Source organism: Gordionus sp. m RMFG-2023, chromosome 3, assembly GCF_954871325.1.
Source record: "Gordionus sp. m RMFG-2023 chromosome 3, tfGorSpeb1-WG-v2, whole genome shotgun sequence".
In the NCBI taxonomy this organism is placed as follows: Eukaryota; Metazoa; Nematomorpha; class Gordioida; order Chordodea; family Parachordodidae; genus Gordionus; species Gordionus sp. m RMFG-2023.
The window spans coordinates 10,799,240-10,817,779 of NC_088777.1; the positions used below are offsets into that span (position 1 = coordinate 10,799,240).

At 27.0% G+C, this 18,540-nt stretch overlaps 2 protein-coding genes across 2 annotated transcripts; both read left to right on the plus strand.

The window, feature by feature from the left end:
* The first annotated feature begins 226 nt into the window (after window positions 1-226).
* On the plus strand, window positions 227-12,284 carry LOC135925738 (src substrate cortactin-like). Its single transcript, XM_065461199.1, has 13 exons — window positions 227-349; window positions 398-468; window positions 531-660; window positions 5,336-5,390; window positions 5,718-5,828; window positions 6,245-6,355; window positions 7,081-7,191; window positions 8,572-8,625; window positions 9,467-9,691; window positions 9,876-10,169; window positions 10,596-10,931; window positions 11,092-11,147; window positions 11,521-12,284. Exons 1-13 carry the CDS (start codon window positions 287-289, stop codon window positions 11,605-11,607), a joined length of 1,704 nt encoding a protein of 567 aa, XP_065317271.1. The 5' UTR covers window positions 227-286; the 3' UTR covers window positions 11,608-12,284.
* A 3,731-nt stretch (window positions 12,285-16,015) lies between these two features.
* On the plus strand, window positions 16,016-17,379 carry LOC135926715 (uncharacterized). The gene is made up of 3 exons (XM_065462646.1): window positions 16,016-16,039; window positions 16,702-16,780; window positions 16,835-17,379. The coding sequence occupies exons 1-3, from the start codon at window positions 16,016-16,018 to the stop codon at window positions 17,377-17,379; spliced, it is 648 nt and encodes a 215-aa protein (XP_065318718.1).
* Window positions 17,380-18,540: the final 1,161 nt, after the last annotated feature.

An 18,540-nucleotide genomic window follows, 5' to 3' on the forward strand; every position in this document is an offset into this window, starting at 1 on the left:
ATTAGGTTACTCTTAGGATTTTATGATCAACAATAAGAACTCATAGTCTAACAAATTTATTACAATACTATCTGACTTTACAGGTCCAACCAGCTTATGATAAGGTGGTTTATATTTAAATCAATATTCATCTATTTAGCTACATTTCACATATTTGATAAATTAATTGCGTAATAATTAAATTTCTGAAGACACCATCATTGAGCATTTTCATATTCACCTCATTCTTTCTTCATTATAATTTCGATATAATGCATCTTGTTTTAATTAATAAAACCACACCCAGATGACTCCGATTAATAATAAGGTAAATTCTAATGATGATTGGGATACTGATCCAAATTTCAATGTGAGTTTTATATAATGCTATTAGAAAAAAAAACTTTACTTTATTAAGGAAAATGGTGTAGATGACCAGCCTAGATGGGGATGTAAATCGATTATGACTGGGAATGAAGAATCCATAAAGTATTGCCTTTACTATTTATATCAATTTCAATTTAATATTATATTTTTATAAAAATATTTAGCTTTACAGAGTTGAGAGAAATTGTTAAAAAATCTCATGATGATATTAAACAAAAAGAAATGGAGAATATGCCCAAAGCCTCTTTTGGGTATGGAGGAAAATTTGGAATTGAAAAAGACAGAAAAGATATTGTATATATTACTTTATATTTTATAATAAAATTTGAATATGAAAATATACCTCTATTTCTCAGTGACCTTACAAATGTATTACCTACTTATTTTCAAATGTTAGCACATTTGTTAAATATTATTTTGTTTTTTTTAACCCTCCACTTCCAATTGGCCTTGTACCAATTTTTTCTATATATTTTCCCAATATCATACAAGTTTCATAAATTACTTTTAAGATGTGGCTTAACAAGTAGGAGATAAGCTTATCTAAAAATCAGCATGATGTTAAAAAATAAATGTAAAAGAAAATTTATGCTAGTTTAATATGAAAATATACCAAATAAACAATATCTACTAAATATGTTCAGACCTAACAATAAATATTTTTTAACTTATTCATACTAATCTTAGGGCCTGACCTGTGGGTCTCCACCTTTTTCTTCAAACCTTTGGATAATTTAAATTTTGCATTAATAAATGAATACTTCTTAAATTCTTTACATATCTACATTAATTTATTATAAACAATTCTTTTGTTTGTCTTAAATATTTGTTGAATAATTGTATATTTTTGTTAAAATATAAAAATTATAAGGATTATATGAAATCCATTTTTAAAAAAAAATTGATTTGAAATATTCGAAAAAAATTTATTGAATCTTTTTATCGCAGAATTTGAAATATATTATATTCTTTCAAATTGTCTAATAAAAATTTTATCCTTAAATAGTTTTATTTGCATAAAATTTAAATATATATTGATTTTCATTTCAATGATTATAATAAATTTAAATGTTTAAGATGAATACAAGTTTTATTTAAATAATTTAAGATAATTTTGTTGAAAATTCTTTAACATTTTAAAATAAATTATGCATACCTTGTGATTAGGGTTGTTAAATGGCTCAATTTGAGCAGATTGTTAAAAACGGCTAACTCAATATTTTATCCAGAAAAATATTATGCAAGCCTACAGATTTTGCTTATAGGTGGCACATAGGATTGAACATCTATTGGCGAAATCTCGGCACTTAGGCAGTATTTCCCTGGTTATAATGTTGAATAACTTTTTTTAAAAATTGGCTCAAAATGAGCTGTTTAATTCTAATTAAGAGACAACTAACAACTACTTTTATAGTAAAAATGTTCTAAGATTGAGGAAATAGCCTAGCTATGAGTTATAGAAATATTGATCAAGAATAAGTTCACAGACTTTTACCATTGGAGAGGAGGGCTTATGACAAAAGATCCTCATTAAAATTGGAGAAGGTAAGGATTAATTTGAATTTAGATTTGCTGCTAATTTGTTTTTCCTTTTTTTTTTACTAATTTTGATTTTGGTAGGGATATAAGTTAATATGTCATTGACTTGGGAGGAGGGGTATATAAATTCTTATGAAAGCAAATTTTTATTTAAAGATAAATATGAAAATAGAATTAGTAAAGGTGATTCATTATTGATTCTAAATTTTAATATATATAAAGTTTATTCTAACAACAAATCAAATTATTTGATATTATATTATTAAATAAAATTAAATAATTTTTAAATTATCAATTTCTATGAAATATTGGTATAATATTTCCAATATTTTTATTTAAGAATACAATATTTGAAACTTTTACAAATAAATGATGGTCCTCCAAGATTATTTATATTATTGGAATATATTATAGTTCAGTTCTTCTAATCAACATTTGTAGGATTTATATATCAGAGAGTTTACTACAATTTCACCATTAGCCTTTTACTGGGAATATGCCAACATTATACTGCTTTTCAGCCACTCAAGAGAGGCTTGCCAAATTTATATTAGGATAAGTATTAATATTTCAAAATCGAAAATTTTTACCAAGTTAATTCTCAACCTATCCATAGTTATTATAAGCCTTTGTTGCATGTTATAGAATTTAAATTCCACACTTATATCTGCTCGATCGAGAAAGATATAAAAACAAAAAAGGCTTGGCAAAGAATGAGGAATATATTTCATTCCTAGCATTTATATGCAAATTAGAAAGTTTACCAGTTAAACTATAAAAAAGTATATTTTCTACCACATGCATTATCTTAAACCATGGTTGAAGTATGGATACTGACTAAAACATTCTATTATTTGATGTATTTTGAAAACTAGTTGTCTATGAGTTATTTTAAACATCAGAAATATTAATTAACAATATTTAGAGAACAGACTGGCAACCATTTCCTATTTAAATCCAAAAGAGCAGTTTATTTATATGATACCATGCTCATCTTATCCTAAATACACCTCAGCATAGATATAGGACAAAATGACACCCCAGTTTAAACTGCTACATCTATACTATTTCTATTCAATAAACAATAATCCACAATATTAACTTTTCCAACTGGTTAGATTAGCTCAAAATAGAGGAGAATGGAAGAATCAGATCAATACTAAATTCGATATGTTGTGACTGTTCAAAATTTTATAACCTATCTTGCTGGTACTTTATTTTCTTCAGGGAAATCCTTCTGCCTTTGATAATTTTGACTAATGTTTTTAATTAATTTGATCAAGCTGAACGTTTTGACCTTTAGAGGATTTAATAAAAATTGACCTTAATTTGACTTGTATAATGAATGTCACGCTGGATTTTTGCAACTTAATCTTGAAAATGATTTGGGTCGTTATGTTTGACTAATTTATAACACTCCTTTTAAACCCCAAATCTCATAAAGAATCCTTAGTAAAAAAATGCGGCATTATATTTAACGATCATCTTATGCTGCTCAAAACATAACCATTCTTGATTGGTCACCATATAAGGGTTTCAGAACACTAGAATATATTTTTTTAAGGTTAATGGAATGAGGGGAATGTTATTGAAAATTTAAATAGTGTTTATTATATATTTTTTACGCATATTTAATTAAAATGCTAAAAACAATTTATTTTTTAAATTTTGATAAATTACCAAATAATATTATTCATATTTTTTTTAAATATGCCAAACTATTCTATGGAGCAGTAAGTAGGTAAGAGTTTTATATTATACATATAACTCGGAAAACCAATAACAAAATTTAGTTTCTGAATATTCAAAAAAAAACGTGATTAATATATCATATGTTTTCTGGGATTTTTGACGGAACTGATTAAATAAGATCATATGTATGAAAAACTGTGTTTTGAAACATTCCCAGAACAGCTGGGTATAAAGTTATATTTTTTGCATTTTATTTGTATTATATACTAATTGACGCTCGATGAATCCTTTATATTTTACTCGTAAAAAGGTACAAACTATAGAGTTGATTAGATTACCCTATAAAATAAGAGTAATAAACACTAAAAAATCCCTTACTGGTTGTTTAATGATATAAATAAAATGTAACAAATAACTATACTTATCTTTTAAAATGGGATATTTAAAATGAGACTGAATTTATAGATAAATATGTTTTATTCAAGCGGTGCCGAATTGAACGCCATCAAAATCAAAGTTGAGTCATAATAACTTTTGAAATAAAAATAGAATTAGTAATATTTCAAAAATATTTATTCTACCTTTTTATCGAATTTCGCAATTATTTTTATAATCGTATCGCATATATTTTATCATCGCATCGCAAAAATAATGTTCTAATTTTATTATAGCGTTATCATTTCGCTCCATATTTATAAATTCTCCTTTGAGGGAGGGGCGGTGCTAATAGGTTATTTTTTTCTCCATAGATTTTATTGGAGGTTTATAGGTTCACTTATTGTAGGCCTTTGGCTATATATATTCTTTTTATAAAAAATGCTTTTTTTAATAAAAAAATTTGTAATATGGTCATTATTTTAAAAAGGTATTAGCTTTTACTAATTTCTTTTTTTTTGTGATATATTGTACATTTTTGGGGGATGCGGGGTATGTAGGAAGAAATTTTTTATAAGCCTAAAATGATATCTACCTACGAGGAAATTTTTTGATGGGGGAGGAATCCCACCACCTCTCTCTTGGTTACGCCCCTGTATAAATTATACCTATTTATTGGCTTGATTATTTTTCGCAGTATTAAATACGCAACAAAACGCGTTTATAAATTAAACCAGACACAAGGAAAGGATTTCTCATTTTCTTCCAATTTCTAATAAGGAATTCTCGCAATTTTCAATTTTCACACTATAATTCTTTAAAAATATATTGTCTCAAAGGCTATAAATGGATTAAATCTAATTTGTTCTATTTAAGAATATTGCTGAAATAAAAAAGCAGACGATCATCATTTCCCTCATAAAGTTAAATTAGGTGAGTCGAGTTAAAAATACTTTTTAAACATCCGACGGGTGACGCAAAATGTGAAGCGCTTATTTTTATGTTAAAATAATTAATTTAAAAATATGATATTTTGAAAATATATATTTTGGACAATAATCAATCAAATTTTTTTTTAAAACAGCGGAGAATTTGTTTCGCGACATTTTAAACGAATGGGCGAGCGACAATTTTTATTATTATAAAATTCTAGGCAGGAAACAACTGGTGGGCTTACGGAATAAAATCCGCCCATCTCAGACCTTGGAGAAAAGATAGCCATCATTGATTTAGTTCTATGAGGTTTTTTTTGCCATATCGCTTGTCAATAATAATTTTATGAAAACCCCTGTGGAAATTTTTTTTTAAAGAAATTTGGAAGGAATTTCATTAATAAACTTTTTCTTTATAAAAAAATATATAGAACGCGGAAGGAAATGATTACGTTGCCAACGTCCCTAAGCATCCATCCCAGACTGGTAATTATATCTACATTATAAAGTAGAAAGATGACCACTTATTTAATTTTTTTTTCTTATTCAAATGTCACCTTATATAAAATATTTTTTGCAAAAACCGATTTTTAAATGGTGTTTATTTGTAACAAGCTGCTTCATAATACAATACCCTATCTTTTGATGAGAATTTAACTCTCCCCAACCCCAATTCACATTACGATGAATATGAATTATTCTCAGAGGGCTATTACTCGGTTCCTATTTCTTACCCCGCCCTTACACCCTTTACTCTGAATATTTTGAATTTTGTGTAATAATCAAATTTAAAACAAATTCGTGCACGTTTAGATTACAATATAGGGTTCGGGGGAAAATACGGCGTTCAAACCGATCGGAAGGATAGTTGCGCCTTGGGGTGGAATCACGTCGAAATCACCGAAAAACATTCATCACAAATAGGTAATGTTTAATATTTACCCTAGGCAGAACAAACAAATTTCTGTCAAACAACTTTAATCCAGATGGCTAGATTGCCTTAATTTCCTATAAAATGATTTCTTAACTTAAGTTCCTTTTTACGTATTTAATAAAAGCAGAATATTATTTATGCCATAAAATCTATTCCACGGATAATTTTCATTTAAAATGGCATCTTAAATCTTCCTAAATTTCCATAATATTTTAGCCGTGAAACTTATTTGCTTGAATTATATGTTTACTTTCCATTTATAATGGTTTCATAAATTTTTCAAATTATTCTATTATGTTATCGTAAGATTTTATTTTAATTTTGCGATTTTTCATAAAATAGTTTTTAAATCTCCCGAAAATATTAAAATAATATTTTGCACATTATTTTTAAAACAAAATAAAAGATTACGCTAAAGGATTCGGCGGAAAATATGGAATTTCAAATGGAACAGCTGATAAATCGGCTCTCCCCTGGGATTACAAAGAGGTCATTGAACCTCACTCATCCCAAAAAGGTGTATTTCCTACTTTATTCCTTTATTTTGATTGTATATTCTTAAAATGAATATTTTATAAAATCCAAAATAATAAAGAAAGAAAGGAAGGAGTTAAAGACTCGAAAAATAAAAAAAATTAATGGTAAATGTAAAAAAATAATTTTAATCAAATTATAAAAAAATTTAATCTCTTATTATTAGTTTTTTTTATTGCAAACATAAGGGAGGGAGAGAGAATAAAGATTGTGAGTAATTTTTTTTTGGAATAATCTTGATTTAGCACGCGATAAGTAAAGATATTATAAATAAAATGGTTGAACTGAATAGAAGAAATTAGAAACATTTTAATAATTAGCTAGATGAAGAAGCATTCCTCCATAAATTCATAATATTTATCGAAAAATGAATAATTTGATTGTCCGCCATAATTTATTTTCTGCTTGATCTTTTTAGGCCTTCGTTGAGATCAAATTAGCATATTTAAAAATTACATATCATCGGGGGTCACTTCGTCCTTTTTCCTCACGGTTTGATGCCGAGTTTTCCTCTGATTCCCCTTCTCCATTTTCTACAATCCTGAACATCGCTATTTGTGATTCCATTTTTCTCATATCATCCGTTTAGTTCGTCTCCAGATGTAATTTCATTTGTTCTCTCCATTACTCTTACACTATTCAAATATCATCTCATCATGTTCCAGGAGTTTAATTGCTTTATATTATTGTTTTTTTTTAAATTCGAAGATTATGCTAAAGGATTTGACGCCAAAGTTGGCCTTCACAAAGATTGCCTCAAGAGATTAGCTTTGAAGGGAGAAAGCAAGGATAAGCAGGATTTACACGCGTCTCAAAAAGGTTTTATATTTGGGAAATTTTTTATTTATATTGATACGAGAAAGAGATAATTCATGACTTTAACCTTTCTTAATTTTATATATATATATACCCCTTCTAACTTTGTAAATTTTCGATAACTGTCACTCACCTAGGAACACAGATGCACCAATAACGATATTTGGTATAGAATGGTTTCCATTTTAATTGATACCAAAGAACCTTTATAAATTTTAACAAAATTGGCTTATAATAAGTTATATATTAAAAAAAATATCTACAAATTAAGTTAATAAAAAAATATATAAAAGTGCTGTTGTTTTTTTTTCCTATTGTTTTTTCTAATATTAACGTTATTATAAAGAATAATACGTAAGAAAATAAATTACAATCATAATTGAAAAGCATTTTTATGGCTTAAATTTAATCAAAATTAGGAGGGAAATAGAGGTCTTGGAAAAAAAATCATTAAACCGTCATTGTAATTATCCTTCCTATATGTTGTGAGATTATTTACCTCAAATTTTTAATGACAAAACCTCACCTCTTGTAATTTTTAGTTTTTTCAATTGACATCATATTAATTAGGGTTGTAAATTAAATTTTATTTTCTAAAATATTTTCCCTGGAGGAGTAAAAAGTTATTAATTTAACACATATTCATTTTATTGCATTTAACATCTGTTTTCCTATAAAATTTACGAATTAACTTTTATAAAATAATATTAAATTTTACTAGTAAAGTTTACGAACCGGACTGATATACATAGACCGGACCATGGTATTTTAAAAATTTGTACCTTTTTACCTAATTTAATTCTTGTTTTATCATTTTATATAAAAGTATTTCAAATCAAATATGAATGAATAGTAATAAATACTAGAAATATTTAATTTGAATAATTGCTAATGTTTTTGTTTATAGATCTACACTAGAAGGAATTAGAATCAACCATTTACATCTTCTTTAAATATAAAGATATTTTTAAAAATATTTTTTCTATGGACTTTATTATATCAAAAGAATTATTTCAGGATCAATATTATGTAATATCATTTTTAATAATTAAACAAAAAATTTTTAACAATTAATTGAACTCATCTGCAAAATATAGTAAAATAAGGTATAATAAAATATATTTATATAAAAGGAAGAAAAACCAATAATTATTTAAAATTTACACAAAACAAAAAAAATTGATTTAACATATCAACCCTAATATAGAAATTATTTTTAACAAGATAAATTTTTGGTATCTAATTTTAAAAAAAACGTGATGTCAATGCATCCGTGCTAAGGAACACAACTGAGTTTTAAGAGAGATACTACTGACGGGGGATGGAATTTAATGAAAAATTGGGTAGATTGAATAAAACTATGATTTATTTCTATATGTTTAGATTACTCCTTCGGTTACGGTGGAAACTTTGGCAGTCCCACGATCGATCAAAAGAGTTCGTATTTTTTTAACGTCAATTTTACTCTATCATTTTCGACTGAAACCATCACTCCCTAAGAGTGGCTGTTAATTAATATCTCCAACTTAGTGTTAATGGAGTGTTTCTCTATGATTGACTTTTTTTTCTTATTCAAATTTATAATTTTAATATCAAATCACATCTAATAAATATTGCCATTATATAGCTACTATCTCACATATATAGCTTTTTTGAAATTATTATATAATTTTAGATTGTTTGCTGATTCCATAATTTGTATTCGGTATATTGCATTTTAAATCTGATTAGTTTTCATGATTGACTAAATAAATATAAATTCAAGATACTAATAATTTCCATAATAATATAAGATTTTTAGGTACTGTAATAGTTTTTTAAAATAATATTTGTATCCACGGTTAAGAATTACCCATTTGGCTACTAACATAAATTTAATGTGTTATAAATAACAATATAAGATCTTTTAAATTACTTTTTCTTATTTTTAAAATAACTAATAAATAGTTAGTAATACAAACTACGTTTAAATTTTCGCCGAAGATTTATGTGCAACATGAATGCAGTTTCATTTAGAAATCGGTATTTTAATCTAGCTTAAGATGGGAAAATTTTTACATTAAATCTACAAATTTATCGCATTTTTAAAAAATTAGAGTGTATAGGTAGTTATGGCGTCTGTCTCACTTCACCTCGGATCGCGGTTCAATCCCTATATGCCCATTATTTCAGATCAATTTATATTTTTTTCGCGTTGTCGATAGTTCATAGTTTAGCACTCATGTGTAAATCATTTGCCCAATTCTTTAATAATTTCTGTTTAATTTTTTTTCATCAGACGGAGAGTTATCAACGAAAAACGAAGACAACTCTCCATCTCAAATTACACCGCACGCGATCGACCCCGGGCTCGATTTAAATTACGATATCAAAAGCGCGAAAAAATATTTCGAAAAACAGATAACCGCTTGCCAGAAAAATTCGACCAATTTTAATGCCATAACAGGAAAAATACGCAAATTCGATTCTAACAACTGTAGAAATAATGAAAATAATAATAAAGGTAGTTAATAGTTTATATTTATTTTTATTAAAAACATTTTATCTCGATGAAAAATTTGAAAGGGAAGGAAAGAAAGAGAGCGGTAAAATTTGGCAACTCTTAGTTAAAATATTTCGCACCAGGATAATTTTATTGAAGTAATGGAAGCTTTGTTATGTTATGTACATAATATTATATATTCAAGGTGTCAATGCCTCAACTATCACCAAATCATGCGTCATTCAAACCAGTGCTCAATATAACAGGGAGGTCGAACGGGTTAATAATAAGGATCAAGCTCCCTTAAAAAGTGTTAGCGATAGAATTCACAATTTCGAAAATGCTAAAAATATGCCAATCATTTCTAATACTCCAAACAATTCTTTTTTAAACTATGTTAATGAATTGTCAAAGGACTCTAAGAGCAACTTTGCTGAAAATGAAAGAGCTCAAAATGGGAAGCAGATTGAGGAGCATATTAACGGGGATAGAATTTCAGGTTTTTTTTAAATTTATTTGTCTTGTGGATATTTATCGCCACTTGTATTTGGCAACCGTTTTTAATTGATGTTAACCATTTTTATGCAGAATTTCCTTCTAAAAATTAAAAATAAGTAATATCTCGACATTATTGTGCGATATCCCCCGATTAGCTTGATTAATCATGTTAAATTCTCTTTATTACAAAATCCTGTAAAATTGGCAGAAAGAAAGAAATCCTTGTTATTGAAATGAGACATAATTATATAATTTACTTGAGAGTATCTTAAAGAGTTTTATAAAGTATCATAATCCATAGAAAACTCATCATTTTCTTAACTAATACACTTTTAAATTTTATGATGGTTGAATACTCGACTTGTCTGTTAAATGCTAGCTAGCTATTTATAGAATTTTATATCCAACATTATTCACTAAATTTAAGAAAGTATTGGCAAGACTCCAGTTAATATGTCCCGTCTAAAAGATTCATATGACCAAATCGAATCTACCAATCAAAGCCCTATTACGAATGGGATATTCGAGCTTCGGGATCTCGTCTTAGACTCAAATGGACAATTAGCTGGCAAGGATAATCTCCCTGATAATTTTATTAACAATAATGGGGTTTGCCACCAAGCAGATAGCCAAGATGCGGGTAAGTTAATCGAAAATGTTAGTGAAAATAATGGTACCCTGTCTAATGAACAATTTAGACACGATGTTAATAATCCCGACGATTTGGGGATTACTGCGATAGCTATGTACGATTATCAAGCAAGTAATCAAAATTTACATTTGATTATATTCTGGGAAAATAAAAATAAGAAATAAATGAAACAATGGGAATGAAAGAAAGAAATTAAATGGAAGGAAGAAATAAATAAATTAAAATATGAAATTTTACTAATTTTTTTTAAAAACAAAATAAATTTTCAAAGACGAAGAGGATGAGCTTACCTTCGACCCTGGAGAATTGATAACCCATATTGATAAAGTGATTCTTTATTTTTTTGAAAACTAAGCTAAAGATTATTTATTTTTCTTCGAATTTGAGTTAACTTCATTAATAGAAATATAAAATATTAACACCCCATACAGACCTTCAAAGCCGCCGTAAAAGTATTTTATTTAGGATATTTTATTACTATTAAATAATTAAAACAATAATTTGACAAATTTTATAATATAAAATAAGACATAATTACTATGTTTATTTATCATTTTATGAATAATCATTTGAATAAATTGTTAAATTAAAATAATAAACTAGGTCTTCTTTAAATTTCTATGAAAAGTGCTGCACATATTTATTTTTTTAAATTTATTTATAAATATTTAATATATCTAAAAAAATCTGTAATTTATAGATCGATGCTGGTTGGTGGAATGGTATGTGTCGGGGTAAGATGGGCCTGTTTCCTGCTAATTATGTTCAACTCATTAATTCCGAATAAATATTATAATGGAGACGATAATAAACACATTATCTTAATTCTTGCGCATTTATAAATCATCCCCGTTTAATTAACCCGACTAATGGCGAAAGCGAGGAAGCGTGTTTTTGGATTAATAATATTAAAAGAGTCTTCCCATTACGATTTTGGTTTTAACTAAACAATTTATTAAAATATTAATAATGTATAAACATATGACGATTCATGTAAATATATTATTATTAAGGAATTTTTAATTGCATCAATGTCCACATACATTTACAATGACAAATTTTACAAAAATACAAGACGTAAATTAACACTTATAAAAAAAACACTTAAAAATGTTATAAGTTTCTATTCTAATATTTATTTTGTATCCCTTCATAGAAAATCAAAACTCTTGACTATTGGCCAATCATATACCTTTACATATTATTTATTGATAATCAATCAAACAAAATATTTTTCTCTTTGTTTTTACTTTTATATATTTTATGGAGAACTGAGAAATAATTAAATTTTGGTGAGTCTATTCAATCTGAAATCAGGCTATCTTTTGATAATTTTTTTTTGGTCGATCCAATTTTTATATGTATATTTTTTTTAATATCGCCTTTATATTTTAAATATATTATTAATTTTTTTATAAATTTATTTACAATACTAAAACTTATAATAATATATAACGCGAAAAAAAAATCATTAAAAATATGAAATGGAATAATATATATAATTTTTTCAAATGATTTCTTAATCTTCACTCAATTAGAATTTTCGTTAGTCAGCACCCCCAAAAAAATATTTATTGAAGAATATTTATAATCTATCAATGTAGTAGATATCCCTATATGGGGGTGATTTGAAATTTTGAGAAATTTCGTAAAAATGTCCTAAATTGTCTTAAAAATAAAATAATTCACATTTGGCTCTAAGATACCATGACAATCACTGCAAGATATTAATTTTTGATGAAAAATTATTATATAAAAATTAAATTGCAATCTTAATTAATTTTGTTATATAGATAGCCTAGTGTTAAACCTGAAACCTCGTGTTTTTGCTAAACCCGAACCATATTTTGAAATTGAAGGGTTCAAGTATACCTAAAACAAATTATTTGAGAAAGAAAAAAATATTTTCGTCAAATAATTTTTTACCCATTATTCGTATAATTTCATTTTTTTCATATTCAAAATTTATCGTAAATATTCGAAACTATTCATAAATATTTGAATTTACTGGAATTTCATGTTCCTTGCGGAACATATTTTTTTACCTTATAAATCATTAAATTTTAATAATCTAATTTCCAAAGTTTGAAATAAAATCTTTGAAGAATTTTATAAAGAAGTGGAGCCATTTGATGAATCACAAATTGATTGATTTGAAAAATGTATCTAAAAGTGGAATAATAAGGGCTATTTTATAGTAATACACAATTGAGAACGTTAATCTAGAATGATTTGTTTGTCTTGGTGCATATCGAGGCTTGCGAATTATGAAATCTCTGGTTTTGGGGTCATTCTGATATGAGGCTTGCGAATTATGAAATCTCTGGTTTTGGGGTCATTCTGATATGAGGCTTGCGAATTATGAAATCTCTGATTTTGGGGTCATTCTGATATCTTTTAAAGGGCAATCAAAATAAGTTTTCTAGATCCAAAAATGCGGTAACGGTTAATGTATACAACTCCATCTTGTCGGGCATGTTTTTTGCAGTTTCTTTTTTCTTGTAGTATTAGTCTCATAAATAATTCTATTCAGCAAATTCAGTCTCTTTGGATATCTGAACATTTCATACATAGAACACTACCGTAATTCAAAACAGCCTTATATATTTTTTTAAAAATTTGATACGGTCCATTAGTTACGCACCTGTATAGAATTAATAAGGAGGAACAAAATGAGAATATTTTTTATAACAAAAAATTTCAATTTTATTGAACTTCATCTTTTTGAGATTGCTATAACTCCTATGACAAGATTGATGCTATGTTTTATACTAGTATGTTAATTATGGATATTTTATGGAAACTCCTAAAAACACTTTGATAGGTGAAATAATATAGCAGTCATTGATATTATTTCTACCAAGTATAATATATTAAATTTATTATTAGAGCTCATGTCTAAAAAACTAATTAATAACTTTATAAATTAATGCATTTTTATAGAGCTCCAGCTTTAGTCTCCCAAAGAAACTGATGATATTAATCTTGTCAATTTATTTTAATATATTATATTTGTTATATGAGCAGTGCTGACGTTATTTCTAGGAATTATGAATGCTCCGTTTAAATTTACAACAGTATTTCAAAATTTTATTTTAATCTTAAATTATAAGACCTAATTTTCTAACAAGATTTAACATTGTTTTACAATCTCCTTGTAAAAACTCGGAAAAATTTGAATTATAACTTGATGTTGAGTTAAAAAAATTGATAGGTATGCGAATTGGCATAAATCCAACCCTGCTACTAACTAGAAAAAACTGAAATATAATTTTATTATATTTTTTTTGAATTTGAAAAAAAAATTATTTTTAATTATCTAAAAGTTGCAATTTTTTTAAATGAATATAATTAAATATAAAATGAAAAGCGAATTCTAAAACAATAAATTATAAAAAAAAAATTAATGTTCCTTCATCTATGATAAGGTAGATATTGCGGGTTCGATCGTGGATATTGTGGAAAATGCCTAGATTGACCAGCATACCGTGGATTGTTGGGATAATATGGCTTCTCTTGAATTTTATCATAAATATGGGGTGAAATGGGTGGTGGAATATAGGAGTTTGGCTTAGAGTGATGGTAGGAAACGTCATTCAGATATCTGTTTATATCAAAAGGCGCATTTTGGCCATAATCTTGTTCGGCGGAATAAAAATCAGGCGGGTGATATAATATTTTTGTTTGGTAAACTTGTGAAGGAAGTGGTTTTATAGGGACATACCCGATATCGTAACCTGGGTGCATTATATTATTTTCGTAAGGCTTTTTCACATAAGTTGTAAATGTTACCATTTGTGGGGGTATAGTGGATTCAGTTACATCTGAAGGGTATGTATCACCCATATTCGGGATCGCTGAGGTCTCTGAAATCGTATTTTCAGTTTGATATATTGTTGGCACCGGGATTGCAGATACGGTTGCCACTATATTGAGAAGAAGGATCAAGCTACAGAAACTCTGAAAAAGAAAGTGGTGCGGATATCTTTTCATTAATGTTAACGGCATCCCTACAAAAATTAATATTATATAAAATAATTTCAACAAAAAAATAATAAAAAAACTATTATAAATTGTTTCTTCTTGAGACTAAAAAATTATTTGTGATAAATTTACGTATCCTAAAGTCACATTTAATTAACTTTTTCTTTAAATTGATTAGTTTCTATTAAGATTGTTACTTTTTGTTTGAAAAACTTTAAATTGATCATTATACCACTTATTAAATAATAAATTATCCTATCTGCCAAAAATTTTTTAAAGTATATATATAGCTCTTCCCATAAAATTAAATAAGAAAAAAACAAAATTCTGGACCTGGACCCGTCTAAACTCGGAAATTTAATTCAGTTTCAGAGAAGTGTTCATTTAAAACTCAAGTCCAAGATACGGATTTGTGTTTGGATTCAAAATCCTGAAAAAAATAGCTGGCATTCTATTTAACTTTTATAAATCATACTTGATCGTATCTCATCTAGAAACATAAAATTTTAAAAAAATTAATCAAACTTGATGGACATTAAATTGGGGAATTTTTTTTATATATTTTTTATGGGGCAAAATGGTTATGATTGGTTGTTATTTTTAAAAAAAATAGGTTGGATAATTTGATATACTATGGAATGGTAGTAATCTATATTTGTGCAATTAAAAATAGACTCATGGTAATGGAAGGGAATTGGGAGGGACATAGATAGGTATTGAATAGTTTTCTCGTGTAATTTGAAAATTACATCAAATTACATTTTATACTTCTAAAAAAAAATATTTTAAAAAAACATAAAAATAATAAAAAATATTTTTAATATTAAAATTATAAGTTAACATGTTCAAAATGTAAAAATAAAATGTTAGAAGAGGAGTAGCTAATAGTTGCTAGCGCTTTCAGAATAATTTTATTAAAGAATTTTTTATTGAAATCCAATTTTTAAAAATTTATAGGATTCCTGTGAATCAGGACAGGGTGGTAAAGGTGGTGGGGGGGGGGGAGATATAGTTTACTAGCTTTTTATATTTAACCTTGATTCGCCAGATGATGATTAAGTGTTAATATTCGCCGCAAGCATTAATAGTATCTTATATTTTAAAATTGTAAATAATTTTTTTTTTTTTAAATAGATAAACAAGCCCAATCATAGGAGTAAATGTATTCTAGTTTATAGTAGCAAAATTATTTTTAAGAGTATATTCAATAAATGAGTTTGCCATTTTTACAAAAGGTTCCCCGTGTTCATTAGTTTTAATACTTTTATAGTTAAGGAAGGGATTACTTATATTTGTGTTTAGCAACTCGGGGATTTTAAACAGTCATTCTTAGACTCCTTTATAATTCGTATCCCTTAGGATCAGGTTAGATATTCAGAGTTATTTTGTAACTGAAATTTGGATCTGATAAAATTCTGAGTTAAAAAATTTTGAATTGGTGATTTCAACTTATACATAAATTTTTTTTTAAATATTATATTTGACCTATTAAAAATAGGTTATTCTTTTATTTCGTTTGTTCAGAAATGATATTTGAATTTTTTTTTTAAAAAAACTCATTTATTTTGAATGCTAGTTTAAATGTCCAAAATTTAAAGATTTTAATTTTTTATCAGTCAAACTAAAAAAAAATAAGGCCAAACATATATTTAAATCTTATTACTATTTGCATAGGTGAGTTTTAATATAAAAACAAATGATAATCCTTTCCTTTTATAATTTAAAAAATTTAGAAAAAATATAATTATTTCCTTTTCAAAAAAAAAATATAATATAATTATTATATAAAGAGTTGAGCTTGATATATAAAAAATAGAAATGTCCAAAAATATTAATTCTACTTTCAAAGTAATAATTTGCAATACTAAAATGATATATTTCTTTTTTTTATAAACAGTTAGCCATATTCTTTTTTTACGCGGTTAGCCTGTACGGAGGTGCAAAGTCAAAAAGAGCTACTTACGATGCCCCTTCAGGTAATTTTATAAACTCATGATAAACCTAACCCCATATAAAAAATAATATATAAGATTCCTCTTACAAGCCATACAATTCCTACTCTTCCTATTCGTCATCGGATGATTCTTACTCTTCTGTTCCATATTCTGCACCTTACTCATCTGATGACTCTAATTCTTATGGCGGTAACTATCCACCTTCTCCTTCTTATTCTAGAGGCTACGATAACTACGATAGTTCCAACAGTTATGGTAGTGACTATTCTCCTATTTCCTATGGTTCCTCTAATAAATATGGTTCCAACAGTTATGGTTCATCTAATAAATATGGTTCCAACAGTTATGGTTCAAACAAATATGGCAGTGACGATTATGATTCAAACAAGTACAAAGGGGACAGATATGCGAATAATTATGGCGTATCCTCGAGAAAATATGATGGGTATAGTGATGATTCTTATAACAAACAAAGTGGATATGGGCAAGGATATAAGCAAGGTGGATATGGACATGGTGGTTATGGGGAGCAATCTTATTACTCTCCCTCTTATGGTGGCCAAGGGTCTTACGGGAGAAATAGTGGGAGCAAAAATTCCTATGGCAACAACGACTACTAATTTATTTTATTCATAATTCACATTATATTTTCAACTTGAAATTAAAAATAAAAATATTAAACTACAAAACATAGTTGGTCCTATTTAATTGTCACTTTCTAAATTTTTTCCATAATCTTTAAGGGGATTAGATAATAGAAATTTCCCTCGATTTGATATAAACTACCCTTGTATGTCCCACATGTTTATAAACACATTGTCGGTAAGTGATTTTTAGTGGGTAGAGGGTGGCGCAGGGGCTCGATCCCCTAAAAAATTTGAATGGCCCTTTGAAGCAAATTTTTTTTAAATGGCTCCAAATTAAAAATAAATATTTTTGATAGCCCCCCTGATTCATTCTAGAATTCTATTATGTATTTTAAGATCGTGAGTGTCATGGCTATAAATAAAATTAACCAGAATCTATTATGTGTGGCTAAATCTTTTAGAAATTTAATATCGCACAATAATTTATTCGAAAATATCTAGCTTTCAGTTTTAATCTCTTCTTCAAGAATTATTGATTTGATTAGTCCATTCTAAAAAACATTGTCTAAAATTGAAGTTAGAGCATAATTTATTTATATCCGCAATAGAAAATATTTAAAACTGTAATAAATAGATAAATATTTTGTATTAAAAAATATTATCTTTAGATGTTTTACTCAATTTATATGCTAGTTTCGTTTATATGCATAATAAATGACATATGAAATTGAAGTTTGCAAATTTCAAAGACCAGCCAAAGGCCTGTAAAATAGGAGGCATAAGGGGGCGAAATCCCCATGAAATTTTTTTAATTTAGCCCACTGGGATTTTAAAGGCTAGTGACGCCCTGTATCATAATGAAGATCTAGTATAATATTTTTGGGTAATAAAATTGTTTAGGTGGGTATTTTGAAACCAAAGACCACATCCCCCCATGGGGAAAATAGATTCGGGGTTGGTTCAGACCCCCTTTCAGAAAATCGGTACCGATTAAGTAGTTCCTGTTATCAAAAATTCTACTTAATAAAGTTAAAATTTATGTATCCTGATTCTGACGCACAACCTTGGGCAAAGGATTCGGACTATCTATATAGGACCTTCTTGAGATATTCTATAATTTTCTAAATGAAACTTGAATTTGATAATATTGATAAGACAAATATTAATTTTTTGTCGTTAAAATTTAAATTATTA

Excerpts from the sequence above, each read along its gene's own strand:
- LOC135926715 (XM_065462646.1), top strand. The coding sequence starts at position 16,016 with ATGAGTTTGCCATTTTTACAAAAG. Across the intron at positions 16,040-16,701 it reads GTTTGCCATTTTTACAAAAG|TTAGCCATATTCTTTTTTTA; the intron begins GTTCCCCGTGTT and ends TTTTATAAACAG. Across the intron at positions 16,781-16,834 it reads TACTTACGATGCCCCTTCAG|ATTCCTCTTACAAGCCATAC; the intron begins GTAATTTTATAA and ends ATAATATATAAG.
- LOC135925738 (XM_065461199.1), top strand. The coding sequence starts at position 287 with ATGACTCCGATTAATAATAAGGTAAATTCTAATGATGATTGGGATACT. Across the intron at positions 5,829-6,244 it reads AAAACATTCATCACAAATAG|ATTACGCTAAAGGATTCGGC; the intron begins GTAATGTTTAAT and ends ACAAAATAAAAG. Across the intron at positions 7,192-8,571 it reads TTTACACGCGTCTCAAAAAG|ATTACTCCTTCGGTTACGGT; the intron begins GTTTTATATTTG and ends CTATATGTTTAG.